The following is a 23291-nucleotide window of genomic DNA, read 5'->3' on the forward strand; positions in this document are numbered from 1 at the left end:
AGGCTTAATGGAAGGTTAGGCAGTCCCCTCCCCACCCCACCAGCATCACCCACCCCCACATCCCATACACAGGAGAAAGGCTTAATGGAAGGTTAGGCAGCCCCCTCCCCGCCCCCACCAGCATCACCCGCCCCATCCCATACACAGGAGAAAGGCTTAATGGAAGGTTAGGCAGCCCCCTCCCCGCCCCCACCAGCATCACCCACTCCCCATCCCATACACAGGAGAAAGGCTTAATGGATGGTTAGGCAGCCCCCTCCCCGCCCCCACCAGCATCATCACCCCCCATCCCATACACAGGAGAAAGGCTTAATGGAAGGTTAGGCAGCCCCCTCGCCCCCCCACCAGCATCACCCGCCCCCCATCCCATGCACAAGAGAAAGGCTTAATGGAAGGATAGGCAGCCCCCTCCCCGCCCCACCAGCATCACCCACCCCCCCTCCCATGCACAGGAGAAAGGCTTAATGGAAGGTTAGGCAGCCCCCTCCCCGCCCCACCAGCATCATCACCCCCCATCCCATACACAGGAGAAAGGCTTAATGGAAGGATAGGCAGCCCCCTCCCCGCTCCACCAGCATCACCCACCCCCCCTCCCATGCACAGGAGAAAGGCTTAATGGAAGGTTAGGCAGCCCCCTCCCCGCCCCACCCGCATCATCACCCCCCCTCCCATACACAGGAGAAAGGCTTAATGGAAGGTTAGGCAGCCCCCTCCCCGCCCCCACCAGCATCACCCGCCCCCATCCCATACACAGGAGAAAGGCTTAATGGAAGGTTAGGCAGCCCCCTCCCCGCCCCCACCAGCATCACCCACTCCCCATCCCATACACAGGAGAAAGGCTTAATGGAAGGTTAGGCAGCCCCCTCCCTGCCCCCACCAGCATCACCCACTCCCCATCCCATACACAGGAGAAAGGCTTAATGGAAGGTTAGGCAGCCCCCTCCCCGCCCCCACCAGCATCACCCGCCCCCATTCCATGCACAGGAGAAAGGCTTAATGGAAGGTTAGGCAGCCCCCACCCCGCCCCACCAGCATCATCCGCCCCCATCCTATACGCAGGAGAAAGGCTTAATGGAAGGTTAGGCAGCCTCCTCCCACCCCCCCCCCCAGCATCACCCGCCTCTCCATCCCATACACAGGAAAAAGGCTTAATGGAAGATTAGGCAGCTCCCTGCCCCCCACCAGCATCACCCGCCCCCATCTCATACACAGGAGAAAGGCTTAATGGAAGGTTAGGCAGCCCCCTCCCCGCCCCACCATCATAACCCGCCCCCCCATCCCATGCACAGAAGAAAGGCTTAATGGAAGGTTAGGCAGCCCCCTCCCAGCCCCACCAGCATCACCTGCCTACATCCCATACACAGGAAAAAGGCTTAATGGAAGATTAGGCAGCTCCCTGCCCCCCACCAGCATCACCCGCCCCCATTCACCCGCCCCCATCCCATGCACAGAAGAAAGGCTTAATGGAAGGTTAGGCAGCCCCCTCCCCGCATCCCTCCCATACACAGGAGAAAGGCTTAATGGAAGGTCAGTGAAGGAAAAGCAGAGACAAGTCACCATTTCCCATCAGAAGACTCTTCTCACTGCAAGAGAGTGGAGCAGCTGCAGGTCACTCACCTGCAGGACATTATGCCATTATTACTGCTTCATCCTTTGGGGGGCGTCTTCCATTCCAAAATATAGGATGTGAGATGTAAACGAGCAGGAGACAGGGAAGGGGTCCCAGGAACACGACCCCCACCGCTCAGAGCCTCCGAGAGTGACTGAGGATGGCTGGGCTGTCAGTCCTTATCAGTAGATCCGCTGCAGAGGGTTTTACGCCGGCGTAAAGCATGGCGTACCTTTCCGCCAGACTACGAGTTCCCGTAGCGCCATGCTGATTTTTTCGCCTGCTTTTCGCAGGCGGAAAAATCCATGGCGCTACGGGACTTGTTGTTAATTATGCCACCGTAATTTACGGTGGCGTAATTAACGCCTTCCCCACTCCCATTATACCCTATGGGGCAAAAATGGGAATGGGGAAGGGTAAATGGGGATTTGGGACTTACCGCCCCGCCAACCTCGGAATGGGGCGGTAAGTCCGCCAACCCCCATGGCGGAGTTGGCAGCTCTGCGCCATGGACCATGGTGCAAATTGCACCATGGTCCTCCGCCAGGGTCGTAATGAGGGCCACTATCTTTATTCATCTGCAGCCAGCCAGCTCCATCCCTTCTCATGAGAACATCTTTCATTATGGCAATGAGCCTCATTACACGGAAGCCGGAGGACCAAGATGCTATTAGCACCTTGGCTTCATGCCAGTAAAATACTGGCACCGCCTTGGTGGAAAGGGGAATTACCACCCCATTCCAAGGTTGGCGGGGCGGTAATTCCCCCTTCCACCACTGCCCTTCCCCATTCCCATTTTTGCCCCATAGGGCATAATGGGAATGGGGAAGGTGCTAATTACGGCACCGCAATTTTGCGGTGCCGTAATTAGCACCAAGGTCCCTTAGCGGGTTGGTTTTTAACGCCTGCAAAAAGCAGGCGTTAAAGCACCAACCCGCTAAGGGACCTCGTAGTAAGGCGGTAATGGTTAACGGTCACCGTTACCATTAACGGTGGCCGTTAACCATTACCGCCTTCCGTGTAATGAGGCCCAATATCTTTATTCATCTGCGGCCAGCCAGCTCCATCCCTTCTCATGAGAACATCTTCCATCATGACAATGGGCCTCATTACGACCCAGGCGGTAAGTTACCGCCTGGGCCGTGACTTTACCACCATGGCGTAAACTACGTTTACGCCATGGTGGTTGGCGGACTTACCGCCCCATTCCGACCTTGGCGGGGCGGTAAGTCCCCAATCCCCATTTACCCTTCCCCATTCCCATTTTTGCCCCATAGGGCATAATGGGAGTGGGGAAGGCGTTAATTACGCCACCGTAAATTACGGTGGCGTAATTAACTCCATGGTCCCTTAGCGCCATGGATTTTAACACCTGCTAAAAGCAGGTGTTAAATCCGCCATGGCGCTAAGGGACCTCGTACTCAGGCGGTAAGGGTCGGCGCTGTTTACGCTGCCGTAAACCCCTTACCGCCTGGGTCGTAATGAGGCCCAATATCTTTATTCATCTGCGGCCAGCCAGCTCCATCCCTTCTCATGAGAACATCTTCCATCATGACAATGGCCCTCATTACGACCCTGGCGGAAATCGAAAAACGATGGCGGAAATGCAATACCGCCATCGAATAGCGCTCGGTGCGACTATGACCCGTCACCGCAAAGTACGAAGCCATTAGCGACACCGTAGTGAACGCCAACGCTAACTGCACCAAGCACGCGCGCGCGCGCCATGCCAAACCGCAAACACCACCATGGTGCAACGGTACGCCAATTCCGACCCTAGCGGACATGTACCTAACGCCATCAGGCATGGCGTAATGTACCATTCCGCCATGGCGAGAAGTACGGCATCGCGAATCAACCGTAAACGGCCCCACTGAGTGCCTGTACACCGCTCCCTGCCTACAAAGTACAACTCCCCGTAGGTGCAATGAAGCCACAATGCAACCATTGAAATGTACAAGTCACCCATGCATGCCAACGAACAAAAGAAACACAACAGGGGCCAATGGGAGCTGCAGGGCACAGATGGCACGAATACAGAAGCCATCCCAATGGACATGACCACAGTCCCCCACCAAGAAACGCACGCAAACACAGGCACCTGTGACCAGCAATATTCCGAAAATCACATCATTCCACCAGTCCACCTGGCTGACCGGCATCTGTTACACAAAACCCAATCCCCCGCCCCTGAGCATGACAACATTCAAACTGTCATATTGGCAGCCCCCATCCCTGACCTCACTGGGCTTCGTAGGCAAACGCGGCCAGTACAGTACCACGCAACTAAACCCCGAAGCCGGAACCCGATGCAGATCTCCTCACAATACATCGCCCCCCAAATTGGCATATGCCACATCACATGCAAAGAAAAACGCTACACGGGCCAAATCCGAATAGAAATTTAATGCACATCAAAATCACCAAGCCCATACAGCCATCAGGCCATGAACTCCAAAACACCAATCACCATTGTGGGCTGCTTCCGCAAGAAATGACCAGCCACTACCTGTGTGTCGCCCTGTTCCCCCATGGTACACAGAGCCACAATCACGTACGAAAATGCAACATGGAAGCGCACAGAACCGCAGGGCCGTCCCAATGGGGAGGCACTAGTCCAGCTGAAAGGCCGAAATGTTGCTCCGAGCCACCAGTACTGCGTAAGGGCATGTGGCCCATTGGCGATCGTCCCATAAGATCATAATGCTGCTCCACTGATTAACACGAAGCAGCAGGTGTCGGGAGTAAAATCCATCTGCAGGAGTGGCATACAGATGGCAGTGGCAAAAGGGGAGGAGATACCTGTCAACCAAAAGAAAAGAAAAAGAACAGAATGGCCATCAGAACTACATTCCAACTACTCACTTCAATGATCACACGAAATCCACAGCCATATGCATGCTAGCCCAACCAAAAGGATCATCACCACCCCAAAACCACTTGCGACTCATAACCATCTATATCGATGTGCAAACACCATCACAAACGAGTGTACCTGTGCATGCGTCTGTCAAAACAGATTCCATCAGATGGGAATGTTAACGTGCATGGACACAAGTGTCTGAGGGCGCCTCGAGACAGGGAGGGCTGAACAAGGCCAGATGGACGATGGTCCCACAATGGCAGCCCTGCATCACATAGCGTAGGGGAGGCGGATAGATCCCAAGAAGCCCTGTACATGGCAAACTCTGTATCAAATCACCTGCCCATGCATCCATCCATCATTCCCTCATCCCGGGATCAAAATGCCTGAATAATTACTCACATAACATTAGAAACATCCATTGAGTCCGTGCGTTATGCAGCCTGCTAAATCCACAGTGCCCCAGCCCGTAATTCCAGTGTTGTGAAGTAACATGTTATTGGGAACGGACGGCCTCATCGCCCACTTCGCTATTGCGCATCCCAAACTATTCATATCAATCATTGCTCCCTCGCCATGGGCCCTGTCTCAAGGACATAGAACAATAGAACGTTACATTTGCAGTCAGACCTGTGGGCATCTCCTCGCCGCTAGCTGGAAACCGAAAGCGCCACCCCTCGAATTCCTCATTTGCAACATCACGTCGAAAAGGCATCTGTGGCCGTTTGAAATCACTAATTATTCCATCGAGTGCGGCTGTGTGTGAAAATGGCAACTGCCTTCACCCACGAATGGGACGCCCCGCCCGTCGTTGAACCTCGGTGCAGTGATGCATGAGGGTCCACCGTTACTCGAGTACTACGTTCCAGTGACCCTTCACAAGTCTGTTCGCGACTGCAATGAATGCATGTGAAACAATGGGACCACAGCAGAATGAAAATATCAACCAATCTTACACGGCCATCGGGTACAAATACATGATTGCAATAGCAAGATGCCATTCCTCGAATTGCAGCGTTGTGTGCGGGACGTGCTCGCCCAAAGGGGAGAGCAGCTTGCACAGGTGGAATGAATCACCACAGGTGGAGGCCATACAGCCTGAAAACACATAAATTGCACAGCCAGTCTCCTCCCACAACCACACCGAAATGCTACCGGCAGGACTCGCGATGTTGGCCCTGGGGGACCTGATAGCACTGCAAGCGCTCCGACTCCAAGAAGAAGACGAACACCAACTACAACCAGCCGCACGGAGGAGACGCAGGAGGAGGAGGAGGCCAAGGCAGGGCCAGCAAGGGCTGCCAGCACAGCCACTACCACCACGCAGGCAGCCCGCAATCCCACGCCTCCGAGCACATCCGTTCAACCTCACTGATGAGCAGATCCACACCCTCTACCGTCTGGACCGGGACACCATAACCGCCATTGTGGACATGACACAGGCTGACCTTGTCAGCATGATAGATAGCCCAACCGCCATCCCACCCCTACTGAAGGTGGTGTCTGTACTCCACTTCCTGGCCACAGGCACCTACCAGCACACAGTCGGACAGTTGCATGGCATTTCTCAGCCACTGTCCTCAAGGACACTATTGCAAGTGCTCGATGCCCTCCTGAAGCACGCAGACGACTACATCTCTCTACCACGCTCGGAGCAGGAAATAACCAACATAAAAGTGTGATTCCATGCACTTGGCGGCATACCGGGTTGCATTGGTGCCATCGACTGCACCCATGTTGAATTGGTCGTCCCACATGCCATGGAGGCCCAGTACCGCAACCGAAAACAATTTCATTCCCTGAATGTACAGATGGTGTGTGACTCCAACAGGATCATTACACATTGTTGTGCCCGATTCCCTGGATCAACCCATGATTCTATGGTCTTGAGGAACTCTACAATACCACGCTACATGGAGCGACACGCAGGGAACAGATCCTGGCTACTCGGTGAGTCTCATTACATGCATGATGATGTGGGGTATGTGAATTGGCATTGACCTGCCAGGAAGGGGGGGGGGGGGTGTGCGTACGTATCAATGGCATTCCACATCATACGTTTCTCGTCCACATACAGGTGATGCTGGATATCCACTGAAGAGATGGCTCCTCACACCAGTCCGGAACCCACGGGACCAGCATGAGGAGGACTACAACCATGCCCACTCACGTACCCGTGTAGTCATTGAACAGGCATTCGGCCTACTGAAGGGTCGTTTCCGCTGCCTCAGCAGGTCTGGCGGGGCACTCCTGTACCGCCATGAGAAGGTTGCAAAGATGGTGATGGCATGTGTCATGCTCCACAACATGTGCGTACGTAGAAATGTGCCCATGCCCCCTGACGCAGAACTGCAAGCACCTGATGATGGTCATGATGAGGGTGGGGATGTGGCAGCACCTCATGGAGTCTGCGAGGCACCGGAGGCCCGTGACATTCGTCAGCATCTCATTGATGTATGCTTCTAGCACTCACGCCTGGTGGCTGATACATGGACACGGGACTCGTGGCACTGCGTGTGTCTGGGACATGCACAATATGGACTGTATGCCTATGATGGCCTAGTACACAAAGATCAATGTCCACACTTCTCATTGGTTGGTCGTGCACTTTTTATGGCATATGTGATATCATGTTGAACACCCTATCGACCCGCCACCCAAGTGAGCCCAACACACCCCCTCCACCCTCCTACCTCCCCCCCGAACACCAGTGTCCAAAGATGCTCATTGTCAGTGGGCTGTCGCTATTGCATGCCCCCTCTGCGGGTATCAGGGGCACCCCTGCCTGTGGAGCGCAGGTTCCTTCCAGATCTACGTTGGGGGCTGCCCTGGACGGAACTTGCAACGGATGATGTGTCTGCCTGCTCACGTCCATGCATGTCCCTAAGGGTTTGCGAGAGCTCAGTGAGCACACGGTGCACTGCGGCAAGTTCGGCACATACGTCTTTGGACGTCGCATGCAGTTCCCCCCTCAGGCTCTCGGTGCTTCTCTCAATTTGTGCCCTTAGCGTCTCTGTACCTCTCTCCATTTCTGCCCTAAGTGTCTCAGTTGATGTTTCTATGTCTGCCTTAGTGCCCCCACATTCATCGGCATGGTCCTTGAGGAGTGTGGCCAGTTGCTGCTGTTGTTCGATCAACTGGTCGAGGGACTGTTGCCTCTGCTGGGCCATGGCCATTTGCGGGGGTGTCACAGAGGGGCTGTTGTCCTCATGTTGCCTTGCCACAGGGCTTGTGGGGGATGGCCAGTCGTCGTCTGGTGGGTGCCCCTGCGTGGTATCCTCATGTTGTACGGGATGGAACAGACAGGGGGATTGGGACAGGTCATGGATGGATCTGACTTCGGCATCCCCGTTTTCTGTGTCCGAGCATGCTGCCATCAATGGGGTGTCACCTATGGTGCTGCTGCCACCAGAGGCAGTGCCTTCTGTGGCATCCATTGGGGGGACCTGTGGTGGTGGTGTTGTGGGCATGCTGGCTGCTGGGGTGCCTGTTGATGTTCCCTCCTCTGTGCTGCCACCTGATTTGTGCTGCTGCCGTGTCTTGATGCGTGCAGCTGAGGTGGAGGGTCTCTGGCCGTTGGTCTTGGCCCTCTTTGCAGGTGTGCTGGTAGGGGTGTCCTGTAGCTCGTCGTTTGGATCGGACCCTGTGGTGGAGTAAAGGAGGGCGAGGGTTATTGATGGGTCTGTGGGAATTGGAATGGCATTGTATCACATGCATTGGGGTGGTACCTGAGGGTGATTTGGGTCGGGGCCTTGGAGGTGCTTTGATTTGTGTGTGGAGTGAGGGTGCAGTTGTCTGGCAGCCTGCAGTTAGGGTGTGCCTGCTGCACGTGTAGTGCGTGTATTAGGGGTTTTTAATTATTTATGTATTTATTGTGGGTTTTAACGTGCGCTTGCAGGCCGATGTGTGTGGACGTTCTCCTGGACATGTGTTTCTGTTGCACTATGTGGACGCATGGTACTTCACATGGATGGACTGTGTGGATTTGGCATTGTTTTATCTGGCCCACCTACCTGAATCTTCGGATGTCTGCACTCCTTTCTCCATCCCTCCGACTCCCTCTATGCTCTCCATTCCGATGGTGGAGGCACAGATTTCTTCCCAGGGGGTCAACTTGATGGGTGATTCAGGACCTCCCCCGGTGGCTGTGGCAATGTTGCGGTTGGCAGAGAGTATGCTGCGGACGCGTATCCGCAGGTCGTCCCATCGCTTGCGGCATTGCTGTGGGGTGCGGGGTGCGGTCCCCACCGCACTTACCCGCTGTGCCACCAGAGCCCATATGGCCTTCTTGTTTGCAAGTGCCGTCCTGGTCATTTGCGTGCAGAAGACGACGGCAGCATTCTCCTGGAGGGTCTCTGTTAGCACGGTGAGTTCCTCACGGGAGAAGTGGACCTGCCGCTTGCGGTCGCACGCTTTCTTCGCTACTTTTCCCATTTTTCTTGGTTTCGCTAGGGTGGTTGACGGGTTGGGGTGTGTTTCAGGGTAGTGATTTTAGTGGTTGTGTGGTTTTAGTGTATTTATAGGTGTACGCCGGGATGTTTCCCGTTCCGGGCCCATGTTTTAACTTCCGTTTCCGTATATTTCCGGGCACCGTACTTTCCGGTAGGCGCACACTGCGGTGACCGCTAAGAGGGGTGGCGGTATTGCACCTAGGGCGCCGTACGGCGGCGGTGTGGGCCGTTTTGGGGTCATTTCCGCCATCGCGGACTTTGCACTTCCGCCATGCCGTGGTGCTCGTGCCCGATGGGTCGGAATGGGCCGCACTTTGCTCCTTCGTGCAATGGCGGAAACGCTATTTACGCTGTGGCGCTCCGGTCAGTCGCTTTCCGCCAGGGTCGTAATGAGGGCCAATATCTTTATTCATCTGCGGCCAGCCAGCTCCATCCCTTCTCATGAGAACATCTTCCATCATGAAAATATCTTTATTCATCTGCGGTCAGCCAGCTCCATCCGTTTCTCATGAGAACATCTTCCATCATGACAATATCTTTATTCATCTTCGGCCAGCCAGCTCCATCCCTTCTCATGAGAACACCTTCCATCATGACACTATCTTTATTCATCTGCGGCCAGCCAGCTCCATCCCTTCTCATGAGAACATCTTCCATCATGACACTATCTTTATTCATCTGCGGCCAGCTAGCTCCATCTGCTTCTCATGAGAAAACCTTCCATCATGACACTATCTTTATTCATCTGCGGCCAGCTAGCTCCATCTGCTTCTCATGAGAAAATTTTGCATCATGACACTATCTTTATTCATCTGCGGCCAGCTAGCTCCATCTGCTTCTAATGAGAAAACCTTCCATCATGACACTATCTTTATTCATCTGCTTCTCATGAGAAAACCTTCCATCATGACACTGGCCCTCATTACGACCCTGGCGGAAAGGGTTTTACGCCAGCGTAATGCATGGCGTACCTTTCCGCCTTACTACGAGTTCCCGTAGCGCCATGGTGGTTTTTTCGCCTGGTTTTTCCGGGCGGAAAAATCCATGGCGCTACGGGACCTGTTGTTAATTACGCCACCGTAATTTACGGTGGCGTAATTAACGTCTTCCCCACTCCCATTATACCCTATGGGGCAAAAATGGGAATGGGGAAGGGTAAATGGGGATTGGGGACTTACCGCCCCGCCAAGGTCGGAATGGGGCGGTAAGTCCGCCAACCCCCATGGCGGAGTTGGCAGCTCTCCGCCATGGACCATGGTGCAAATTGCACCATGGTCCTCTGCCAGGGTCGTAATGAGGGCCACTATCTTTATTCATCTGCGGACTGCCAACTCATCCACTTCTCATGAGACCATCTTCCATCATGACACTCTCTTTATTCATCTGCGGCCACCTAGCTCCATCTGCTTCTCATGAGAAAACCTTCCATCATGACACTATCTTTATTCATCTGCAGACGGCCAGCTCCATACGCTTCTCATGAGAACACCTTCCATCGTGACACTATCTTTATTCATCTGCAGACGGCCAGCTCCATCCGCTTCTCATGAGAACACCTTCCATCATGACACTATCTTTATTCCTCTGTGGGCGGCCAACTCCATCCGCTTCTCATGAGAACATCTTCTATCATGACACTATCTTTATTCATCTGAGGCCAGCTAGCTCCATCCGCTTCTCATGAGAACATCTTCCATCGTGACACTACAAAAGTCTTGAATCACATGAAAATGTACCACTGTAATAAGGCATTGTGAGCAATCTCCAGACCTTTTCCCAGACCTGGATGTGCTAAAGGGCAGTTTGAAACCGCCATGGGGAACTTTAAAGTTCTCAGTAGGCCAATTTTCATATAATAATTTGCCCAACTATAAAACATTGTGCTTTCACTTCCTCTCTCTTGGCACCATGAGCTTTGCTTCCTGACCCTGAATTTATTTGAGACTGCTCACTTCCCACCGCGATATCCTGTGTGCGTGTCAGTTTTAATGTGCTTCTAAAGCTTTTACAGCTACTGAACACGTTAATAAAGAATGTGTTTTCTTTAACCAAGAAGGCATTCTCTGAGGCCTGTTTGGAGAACCTCTACCTTAGTATAAATCAATGAATACATACCTCTAACCCGTGTTAGCAGCTACATTTTATGAGTGTATTTTTGCCTCTTATATAGATCTTGGGTGCATAATCATTACAGGCATTCTCCAGCTAGAGCATAATGGAGCCGCGCAACCAATTTTGAATGCAATCCGCATGTCTTTTAATTACTCCCGTAGCTGGTAAGTTCGCACCTTTTCACTGCGCTGAACTTGCATTTTAATTACACTTTTTTTAGATTTCCTTCCCCCAAATAACCAGCTTATGACAACTACAGATGGAAATACTGCTGCGTGCCATGTGCTGTACTGGCCAAGGCAGCCCATGGCAGCCAGCATGATGTCCGAATATAGACTGATTAAATGTTGTACGAAACTTAGATTGTCTGAATTCATCATTGCATATACCATTACTCCTGTTGTGATCGGAATCAGATAATCTCAAGGAAAATTCAGAGAAATACAAACATAGTAAGAACAATTAAAAAGTTGACAATCACATTAATTCTAAGATAACAGTGAAATCAAGACAGTCACCCCACTACCTAAAACAAATCAATCACCTCGGTTCCAGGAAGAAGAGTAAGGACAGAAAAAATAAACAGATATAACATCCAACTGCAGGTACAACTAAACATGTATTGTTAATGTCACACAGCAACAAATTGGCTGAAGCTCAATATTCTTTTAATCAGCATTTCATTCAATTTGTGAACACAGGTGGGTAAGGTTAAAATTCAGCATGTCAGCTTTCCAGGATTACTTTAATTTGGTAAACATTTTGGTCCACAATTCCTTGTTGGAATTCAGGGAGAACGGCTATGATATCATTACATCCACAACACTTTCATTTCAGCCAAAAAGGCACCATTTAATTTTCAAATTTGCATGAGTATTATTGTCTCACAGCTCAGTGTATAGTTTTACTCCATTTGCCCTTCCTACTCTATTTATAAAATGTCACTTTTCTAAAAATACATGTCCAGATAATTTAATGGAACACTTGACATCTTGTCCAGGCCTTCACACCAGACCAGTTTCTTATAAAATAGTGATTTAACAGTGGGCATCCACCCTCCCTTATTTAATTCCACCTCCATATGTCTATCCCCGGCCGGGGAACTATCTACTAATCTTACGTGCCCCAAAAGAGACAGGCAACAGTGAGGAGGACGTTCGAGGTGAGTCATGCGTTTCTTGGAAACTGACATCTGGAGTAATATTGGAGATTCCAGTTCATGGATTCCATTCTCTGTGTTTTCCCCTTGAGGACCATTGCCTTTTCACATGTGTTTTGCCAAGATCAGTCTAATTAGCCACATGAGAATGCAACTTTCTCCCAGTGTATTAAGAAGGGCTCCAGATCATTTAAATTTGGAAGGTTGCAATCCTTGTGTTTTGAAGTTGAAAGTGACATTTCTTTATGGGGTGTAAAAGTATAATTCTCATTCCCAGCAGAGGCATTTTTACTTAAGCAGAAAACATATAACATTTTTTCCATGCATCTTTGTATTTAGCAATTGATGTAACATAAAATATGCATTTTTCCTTTGCAGTTTCTCTACACATGAGTCAGTAATACCTGGAGAACACCTTCCAGTGGTGAATCGTGTCTGGTATCACTGGGCTGAACATATCCATGGAGGTATGTGTCCATTGCTCCCAGTGCTATAGCTGGGAGCATTGCTACTTTTACGATGGGAGTGTTTGACAATTCTTGGGGAGTAAATGCGATCAATACATCGCTTATCTGTAGGGCTGGGACTAAGAGCTGCCTTCTTTTAAAAATACAAATGCATTCTCTATGGTACTTATTCATCCAAAGTTCACATGGTCTGTGGTGGCGTGTAATCTTAGAAGGCATTCTAGGTATGGGGAGCAGAAACCAAAAAAGCTGCACCCCCTGGCTACGTTCTGAAACCAGAAATCCTCATCTAGAGATAGAACTATATATACAGGCAGGACAGGGGTAAAAGGACGGACTGCAAAAAAGGGGGAACATGTGCCATAAAGGGCACAATGGGATAGACACAGCACCTTAAACCACATGACCTCTCAGATTAGCCAGTGCCACTTAAAATTAGTCGCATGTTCATGGGAGCCCAGAAAAAAATGGCAGTGCCATAGTCATATCTGGAAACAATTAGAGTTATAGCAAGTGAGTATGAGGGCTAAGAAATGGGAAGATATTGTGCAGCAACTTAAGGTGGGAATAAACTGCTGCCAACCACAGCATCTAGGAGACAAGTGAGAGCTCACAGTCAATCGTGACACCCAGGTAGATGGAGTGGCACCAAGCTCAGAGGAAGGTCAGGGAAGCATGCCAAGTGCCTGGTGCAACCCCAATAACCAATATAGATGCATCAGTCATTGAGAAACAATTCACTCAGTCATGTTTATCAGACAGCTGTGAAAGTAGAGTGATACCTTTGCTGAGCTCCCAAATAAGCATAAGAGGATCAAAAGGTTGTAAACACAGAATCAGAATCTGTAGGAGTAGATTAGTCCGGCCAGGAGGAGATCATAAAATGTTAAGAAGAGGTGATAAGGCAGAGCCTTGGGCCATGCCATGTCCTGTTAATGAGGGACTCAGATATCAAATGAGGCATCATAGATGCTAATGTTCTATTATCCTGCAAGGATAAAAAGGAGAAGGCGGAATCCCTGAGGCCGGCATCTAATGGTCCAGGGCATCAAAGACAACAGAGAGCTCCAAGAGAATACTAATGGTCTCCCACGATCACTTCACCAATGCAGGTTCTCTTCTGTATGTGCTCACTGGCACCAGCTACACATAGGATTACTCATTTAGTGAGAGGCAGCATCTTGGAAAACCATTCATAGGACAGTTTCTCTCATATATCTAGAGAGTGTCTGTAGTTATTTATTCAGCCACTGAGTCTTCTACATGTTGATGCCCATTTATATGCATGAGGTCCTTAGTCAAAGTGTTCCATAGGATGGGTACCTTAGTACAGAAGGTAAAGACTCATTTTAAAATATTCCAGAAGGGATCCATTTGAAACATCAGTGATTCAACCAACCAACCAACCAATCATTATCGACCATGTGTGTGCCAAAGGAAACTGGGACCAGCTGTTGCGATAAGTTCATCACAGTTTTAGTAAATAGCCATGCCAAACTCAGACCTATTCAAGAAGCACCACCTCCTCTCTGAAGCTTCAATTGCAGAGGGGATTTCACCACCTACATGTCCTCTCTCATGGAAGACGAGAACACTGGAGTATTCTCCACATTCACTACACATGCCTGTTTTATCTGGTGCTTAGTAAGGTTACTCTTCACAATGAACCTCTTTCCACATTCTGCACACTCATGGGGTTTCTCACCAGTATGTGTTCTCTGGTGGATAGTAAGAGCTCCCTTCTGAGCAAACCCTTTCCCACATTCAGTGCACTCATGAGGTTTCTCGCCTGTATGTGTTCTCTGGTGGCTAGTAAGAGCTCCCTTCTGAGCAAACTCTTTCTCACATTCAGTGCACTCATGAGGCTTCTCATGTGTATGTGTTCTCAGGTGGTGAATAAGAACTCCCTTCTGAGCAAACCCTTTCCCACATTCAGTGCACTCATAAGCTTTCTCACCTGTATGTGTGCTCTGGTGGCTAGTAAGACCTCCAATCCGAGCAAACCCTTTCCCACATTCAGTGCACACATGAGGTTTCTCACCTGTATGTATTCTCTGGTGGCGAATAAGATCTCCCTTCTGAGCAAACCCTTTCCCACATTCAGTGCACTCATGAGGTTTCACACCTGTATGTGTTGTCTGGTGCCAAATAAGATGGCCCTTCCAAGCAAACCCTTTCCCACATTCAGTGCACTCATGATGCTTCCCACCTGTATGTGTTCTCTGGTGGCTAATAAGATGTCCCTTAAGAGCAAACCCTTTCCCACATTCAGTGCACACATGAGGTTTTTCACCTGTATGTGTTCTCAGGTGGCTAGTAAGCGTTCCCTTCTGGGCAAACCCTTTCCCACATTCAGTGCACACATGAGGTTTCTCACCGGTATGTGTTCTCTGGTGGCGAATAAGATGTCCCTTCTGAGCAAACCCTTTCCCACATTCGATGCACTCGTGAGGTTTCTCACCTGTATGTGTTCTCTGGTGGATAGTAAGATCCCCCGTCCAAGCAAACACTTTTCCACATTCAGTGCACTCATGAGGTTTCTCACCTGTATGTGTTCTCTGGTGGAGAATAAGCTGTGCCTTCCGAGCAAACCCTTTCCCACATTCAGTGCACACATGCGGTTTCACACCTGTATGTGTTCTCTGGTGGTGAATAAGACCTCCCTTCTGAGCAAACCCTTTCCCACATTCAGAGCACTCATGAGGTTTCTCGCCTGTATGTGTTCTCTGATGAATAGTAAGCGCTCGCTTCTGAGCAAACCCTTTCCCACATTCAATGCACACATGACGTTTCTCAGCTATATGTATTTTTTGGGGGCAGATATGTTTATAATTCAAATGGACAATATTCTCAAATTCAGTGAACTGACAATGTTTTTCACCCATGTTCTCATGTGGGCAATAAGTATGTTTTTAAGATGGCAACTTTCTCCATATTCTGTGCATGTGTAAGGTTTCTCGTCAGTTTACTGCATCAGGTGCTTAAAAAGAGGACACTTCTTACTGAATATTTTCCCAAATTCAGAGCACAAATGAGCTTTCTCTTGTGAAGATCATTTCTGGTGACAAACACGATGTTTCCTCTGATTGAGGTTTGTAAAATATTCGGGGCAAGGATAAGCATTGCCCATTCACATTTACAAGTGTTTCACAAAATGTGTCAAGGAAACTACCTTTACATTCATGTGTATAAAATAGTACTCACAGGTGTTCTATCAGGAATAATAGTGACAACAAAAAAAAAATGCTTTTCTTACAGCACATCAAACATTGTAGTTTTCATGCCAGACATCCCTCTACGCCAGGAATGACAGAAAGAACAAGCTTGGTAACAGGATGTTACCACAAAGGAGTTGCATGGACAGAAGCCATCTGGTAGCCAATGGGCTTCTCAATCTCAGTTCCTGAATACTCTGAAAAGGCAACTGGACCCCAAACGTGCACCCTTCAAAGATGCTTGGAAATTGCATATTCTAATAATGACGCTTTTCATGGCATTAGTCCAGAGAATCTAACAATCACTGCGGTTGCATTTCTGGGGCATCAATCACCTGTTAAAATAAAAGGAGATGCACGTTATTAGTTTCAACACATTCTCAATCACAGGCATGACATGTAACAGGCAGACTGGTTCTCAGTAGTAATGATGTGCACTAGTTAATTACTCATGCAGTAGCTCATAAGACGTTGAATACTAGGGTGCCATCTATTGGGGACACACACTCTAGGGGGCAGAGCAGTGGCTCTCTGATGATAACATATATGATAGAGGCCATATGCAGCAGGAATAGTGGGGTTCAGTTTTATTAAGACCGTTTTAGTATCCAAGAGTAGGAGAATGAAACACAGGCTGGGTGAACACACAATTTAAGTGGGTACTTTAATCTTCTGAGCCATGCATACATATTCTACCATTTTATTTCTTCAGAAATGACTAAACTAGCTTGAAAGCTCCACATTTCCATTTACAAACAATAAAGGCAGGTGTTTCACACCAGGTCAGCAGTTTGCCACCAATTGGACTCATGGTTGACCACTCTATTTTGTAATCACTGATGACTGCTTTACATTTAGGCAAATGTATATTGACCCAAACACTGTTTCTATAATTATCTCAAACTCCAAAACCATCATGAGTGGAAATATAAGGCGTACACAACGATTTAGGAGTATTTCTAATCAGAAGGGTATAGACAGGAATTGTGACAGTCAATGCATCACGTCTGCCCGTTCTCCATCTCGGCTCTCTTCAAATGTTGAATCTATTAAAGCATTGGATGTTGCCCCTCTTGGCTTCAAAACAAAGAGAAAGAGAAATAATAAGAAAAAGGGGACACGTGATTCTCATGGCCTTGAGAAGAAATCTACCAGCGTTACACACGGATCTATGTGATTTTTCCTTTGCGGAAACGTCTGCAATGGAAAAGTTTGCATGAGAAATGTACGCACCACAAAAGGTTCGTACATTTCCCATGCAAACATAATTTTAAAAACCCTACAAAACCCACACCCCGACCCTCATCCACAACACACCAACCCACACCCCCAACACACCCCTCACGCACACTCTACTTACCTTTTAAAATGCTCTGTGGCCCTCATTACAACACCAGCGGTAACCAATGGCGCTATTAGCACCATGGTTGTTGCCGGTATTGTAACGAGTACGCCAATGGTAAATGGGGAAATACCGCCCCATTCCAAGGTTGGCGGGGCGGTAATTCCCCATTTACCATTGGCCCTTCCCCATTCCCATTTTTGCCCCATAGGGCTCAATGGGACTGGGGAAGGCAGTAATTACGGTACCGCAAATTGCGGAACCATAATTACCTCGAAAGTCCCTTTGCGGGTCTCTACTTTAACGGCTGGTCCAGACCAACCGTTAATGTCGGGAGCCGCAAAGGGACCTCGTAATCAGGCATTAAGGGTTTAACGGCACCGACACCTTTTACGGCGCCGTTAAACCCTTAACGCCAGGGTCCTAATGAGGGCCTGTGCCTCAGCAGCGCCAGTTCCCTTTCTCTTCCGTGATTGGGAACCGGCGATGCAGGGTACTTTCCTTTTTTATTTTTTCCTGGCAGCTGCAGGGGTTTCCCTCTGCAACCCCTGCTCACTATACTGTGTAGTATAGTGAGAGAGGTGTTGCGGGGGACACCCCCACAGCACCTGTTTTATTTTTTAATTTTTTCTTGGGTGTGCTGCAACCCCACTCACCATACTGTATAGTGAGGCAGGTGCCTCAACATGTTTTGACGGTGCCCAAAGCTTGACACCCTTGCGGTTTGGCCGCTAATGATCCAAAATGATGCCATGACACACTTGAAGATCACATCAAGGATGGGACACGACTGCCATGGCACCTTAAAAGGGTTATCAGAATTCAGAGTCTTTTTCACCGCAATGGTGCATTTATATTAAATCGCTCTAACTTTTTGGATCTTTGCCATCACATTCCTCAGTTACGGGTTATTACCTCCAGAGACATTAAGGTTGTTGAGATTCCTGATCAGTGTGCCCTTACCACCATTCTAGTTCACTTCTATCGGGATTCGACCCTTGATTTTATTTAACAATGCGAGGTGGACCTTTACTGGTTGGGCTACTTATGTACCATCAGGAACATCTCTGAACCCGATGTGACTGGGAATGCAACCCCTTTGTGTAGGCCTGGATACTTGAATTCGGCAACAGGAAGGCGGAACGACACACACACAACACACAAATAAAACCCCACCATACTACAGTATTTAAGTAGGGAAAAGAGCAGCAACCAGGAAGGCAACATGTGGGCGGGGCTTGCTAAGTAGGGAAAAGAGCGGCAGCCTGGAAGGCACCAGTTGTGCAGGGTTTAGGCCAGGTGACCTACATCCACTTGCTCCTGCTCCTCATCAGCAAAGGAAAAGAGGCTGCAGGGCTCCTTAAGTAGGGGAAAGAGCGGCAACCAGGAAGGCACCAGGTGGGCGGGGCTTGCTAAGTGGGGAAAAGAGCAGCAACCTGGAAAGCACCAGGTGGGGGGGTAGGCCAAGTGACCTACATCCACTTGGACCTGCTCCCCATCAGCCAAGGAAAAGAGACTGGAGGGCTCCTTAAGTAGGGGAAAGAGCAGCAACCAGGAAGGCAACACGTGGGCGGGGCTTGCTAAGTAGGGAAAAGAGCGGCAGCCTGGAAGGCACCATTTATGCAGGGTTTATGCCAGGTGACCTACATCCACTTGCTCCTGCTCCTCATCAGCAAAGGAAAAGAGGCCGAAGGGCTCCTTAAGTAGGGGAAAGAGCTGCAACCAGGAAGGCACCAGGTGGGCGGGGCTTGCTAAGTGGGGAAAAGAGCAGCAACCTGGAAAGCACCAGGTGGGGGGGTAGGCCAGGTGACCTACATCCACTTGGACCTGCTCCCCATCAGCAAAGGAAAAGAGACTGGAAGGCTAATTAAGTAGGGGAAAGAGCGGCAACCAGGGAGACACTAGGTGGGCGCGGCTTGCTAAGTGGGGAAAAGAGCGTCAACCTGGAAGGAACCAGGTAGGCGGGGCTTAGGCCAGGTGACCTAGATCCACTTGCACTTGCTCCATATCAGCAAAGGAAAAGAGACTGGAGGTCTCCTTAAGTAGGGAAAAGAGCGGCAACCAGGAAGGCACCAGGTAGGCAGGTCTTGCTAAGTGGAGAAAAGAGCAGCAACCTGGAAGGCACCAGGTGGGCGGGGCTTAGGCCAGGTGACCTATATCCACTTGCACCTGCTCCCCATCAGCAAAGGAAAAGAGGCCGGAGGGTTCCTTAAGTAGGGAAAAGAGAGGCAGCCTGGAAAGCACCAGGTGGGGGGGCTTAGGCCAGGTGACCCACATCCACTTGCTCCTGCTCCTCATCAGCAAAGGAAAAGAGGCTGGAGGGCTCCTTAAGTAGGGAAAAGAGCGGCAACTAGTAGTGCACCAGGTGGACAGAGCTTTCTAAGTGGCAAAAAGAGCAGCAACCTGGAAGGCACCAAGTGGGCGGGGCGTGCTAAGTGGGGAAAAGAGTAGCAACCTGAAGCGCCAGGCGGGCGGGGCTTAGGCAAGGTGACATAGATCCACTTGCACCTGCTCCCCATCAGCAAAGGAAAAGAGGCTGGAGGGCTCCTTAAGTAGGGAAAAGAGTGGCAACCAGGAAGGCAACAGGTGGGCGGGAATTGCTAAGTGGGGAAAAGAGCGGCAGTGTGGAAGGCACCAGGTGGGCGGGGCTTAGACCAGGTGACCTACATCCACTTGCTCCTGCTCCTCATCAGCAAAGGAAAAGAGGTTGGAGGGCTCCTTAAGTAGGGAAAAGAGCGGTAACTAGTGCACCAGGTGGACAGAGCTTTCTAAGTGGCAAAAAGAGCAGCAACCTGGAAGGCACCAAGTGGGCGGGGCATGCTAAGTGGGGAAAAGAGTAGCAACCTGAAGCGCCAGGCGGGCGGGGCTTAGGCAAGGTGACATAGATCCACTTGCACCTGCTCCCCATCAGCAAAGGAAAAGAGGCTGGAGGGCTCCTTAAGTAGGGGAAAGAGCGGCAACCAGGGAGGCACTAGGTGGGCGTGGCTTGTTAAGTGATGAAAAGGGCAGCAGCCTGGAAGGCACCAGGTGGGGGGTAAGCAAGTTGACCTACATCCACTTGCTCCTGCTCCTCATCAGCAAAGGAAAAGAGACTGGAGGGCTCCTTAATTAGGGAAAAGAGCGGCAACCAGGAAGGCACCAGGTGGCCGGGGCTTGCTAAGTGGGGAAAAGAGCAGCAACCTGAAAGGCACCAGGTGGGCAGGGCTTAAGCAAGGTGACCTACATGCACTTGCACCTGCTCCCCATCAGCAAAGGAAAAGAGGCCGAAGGGCTCCTTAAGTAGGGGAAAGAGCGGCAACCAGGAAGGCACCAGGTGGGCGGGGCTTGCTAAGTGGGGAAAAGAGAAGCAACCTGGAAAGAACCAGGTGGGGGGGTAGGCCAGGTGACCTACATCCACTTGCACCTGCTCCCCATCAGCAAAGGAAAAGAGACTGGAGGGCTCCTTAAGTAGGGGAAAGAGCGGCAACCAGGGAGGCACTAGGTGGGCGTGGCTTGCTAAGTGGGGAAAAGAGTGTCAACCTTGAAGGAACCAGGTAGGCGGGGCTTAGGCCAGGTGACCTAGATCCACTTGTACCTGCTCCCCATCAGCAAAGGAATAGAGGCCGAAGGGCTCCTTAAGTAGGGGAAAGAGCGGCAACCAGGAAGGCACCAGGTGGGCGGGGCTTGCTAAGTGAGGAAAAGAGAAGCAACCTGGAAAGCACCAGGTGGGGGGGTAGGCCAGGTGACCTACATCCACTTGGACCTGCTCCCCATCAGCAAAGGAAAAGAGACTGGAGGGCTCCTTAAGTAGGGGAAAGAGCGGCAACCAGGGAGGCACTAGGTGGGCGTGGCTTGCTAAGTGGGAAAAGAGCATCAACCTTGAAGGAACCAGGTAGGCGGGGCTTAGGCCAGGTGACCTAGATCCACTTGCACCTGCTCCATATCAGCAAAGGAAAAGAGACTGGAGGGCTCCTTAAGTAGGGAAAAGAGCGGCAACCAGGAAGGCACCAGGTTGGCGGGGCTTGCTAAGTAGAGAAAAGAGCAGCAACCTGGAAGGCACCAGGTGGGCGGGGCTTAGGCCAGGTGACCTATATCCACTTGCACCTGCTCCCCATCAGCAAAGGAAAAGAAGCCGGAGGGCTCCTTAAGTAGGGGAAAGAGAGGCAGCCTGGAAAGCACCAGGTGGGGGGGGCTTAGGCCAGGTGACCTACATCCACTTGCTCCTGCTCCTCATCAGCAAAGGAAAAGAGGCTGGAGGGCTCCTTAAGTAGGGAAAAGAGCGGCAACTAGTAGGGCACCAGGTGGACAGAGCTTTCTAAGTGGCAAAAAGAGCAGCAACCTGGAAGGCACCAAGTGGGCGGGGCGTGCAAAGTGGGGAAAAGATTAGCAACCTGAAGCGCCATGTGGGCGGGGCTTAGGCAAGGTGACATAGATCCACTTGCACCTGCTCACCATCAGTAAAGCAAAAGAGGCTGGAGGGCTCCTTAAGTAGGGAAAAGAGTGGCAATCAGCAAGGCACCAGGTAGGCGGGGCTTGATAAGTGGGGAAAAGAGCGGCAACCTGGAAGGAACCAGGTGGACGGGGCTTAGGCCAGGTGACCTATATCCACTTGCACCTGCTCCCCATCAGCAAAGGAAAAGAGGCCAAAGGGCTGCTTAAGTAGGGAAAAGAGAGGCAGCCTTGAAAGCACCAGGTGGGGGGTTAGGCCAGGTGACCTACATCCACTTGCTCCTGCTCCTCATCAGCAAAGGAAAAGAGGCTGGAGGTTCTCCTTAAGTAGGGAAAGGAACGGCAACCAGGAAGGCTCCAGGTGGGCGGGGCTTGCTAATTGGGGAAAAGAGCGGCAACCTGGAAGGCATCAGGTGGGAGGGGCTTATACCAGGTGACCTAGAGCTACTTGCACCTGCTCCCCCTCAGCAAAGGAAAAAAGGCTGGTGGGATCCTTAATTAGGGAAACGAGCAGCAACCAGGAAAGCACCAGGTGGCCGGGGCTTGCTAAGTGGGGAAAAGAGCAGCAACCTGGAAGGCACCAGGTGGGCGGGACTTAGGTAAGGTGACCTACATCCACTTGCACCTGCTCCCCATCAGCAAAGGAAAAGAGGCTGGAGTGCTCCTTAAGTAGGAAAAAGAGCGGCAACCAGGAAGGAACCAGGTAGGTGGGGATTGCTAAGTGGGAAAAGGAGTGGCAACCTGGAAGGCACCAGGTGGGTGGGGCTTAGGCCAGGTGACCTATATCCACTTGCACCTGCGCCCCATCAGGAAAGGAAAAGAGGCCGGAGGGCTCCTTAAGTAGGGAAAAGAGCAGCAACCAGGAAGGCACCAGGTACGCGGGGATTGCTAAGTGGGAAAAAAAGTGGCAACCTGGAAGGCAGCAGGTGGGCGGGGCTTAGGTAAGGTGACCTATATCCACTTGCACCTGCTCCCCATCAGCCCATCAGCTATTGCAAAGTAAGTTGGATTCATTGGGTATGGGATGACCCAAATTGTTGTGGGCTCTCGACTTATGTATGCTGAACAGTGTGAACATGACTCTCCTAGTTACATCATTGTGGAGAATGCTGGGGAGCTATTTTCTGCCGACCAGAGGAAGGGAATCTGGGAAGAAGTTGCCCAGAATGTGACTGCTGTGTGGGTGACACCAAGCAGTGTCAAGGATTGTCACAAGTGCTGGGACAACCTGCGCCTGAGGGTGCGCAAACTCCTTGCTGCACACCGCATGTACTGCACGGGTACAAGAGGTGGATCACCCCCCCCCCCCATCAAGCTGCAGCCCTGGGAGGAGAAGTGCAGCAGTGTGCTGCATATGGAGGGGATTGAAGGAGTCAGTGCAGCGGAGGCAGAAGCCGGGACATCCGATGAGGCCAGGGAGTACACAAAGTGCCCCAATGTAAATCGCACATTTGCCCACCCTCCCCCCACCCCCGAACCATCATTGCACTTAAATGGCCATAGCACTGCCCACATCACCCAGACCCGACCCAGCACTAGCATTGCCCCCCCAACCTAGTCAATGTGGCGCAAAGCAAGTCACATGCCCTGCTTCCCATGCATGACCCATACCCAACCACATGACAAGGCACCACACAGTGGCTCA

General features: G+C 50.8%; 1 protein-coding gene across 1 annotated transcript in view; it reads right to left on the reverse strand.

Moving 5' to 3' along the window:
* LOC138566134 (zinc finger protein 850-like) overlaps positions 1-23291 on the reverse strand; it is a 232084-nt gene that overhangs the window by 137784 nt on the left and 71009 nt on the right. Inside the window, exon 3 of the mRNA XM_069643139.1 lies at positions 14294-16211. Coding sequence (XP_069499240.1) covers positions 14294-15546 — 1253 coding nt within the window. The 5' untranslated portion in view covers positions 15547-16211. The remainder of the gene's footprint in view (positions 1-14293; positions 16212-23291) is intronic.

The sequence above is a fragment of the Ambystoma mexicanum genome, chromosome 2p (genome assembly GCF_040938575.1).
Source record: "Ambystoma mexicanum isolate Mex_15411 chromosome 2p, UKY_AmexF1_1, whole genome shotgun sequence".
Taxonomy (NCBI): domain Eukaryota; kingdom Metazoa; phylum Chordata; class Amphibia; order Caudata; family Ambystomatidae; genus Ambystoma; species Ambystoma mexicanum.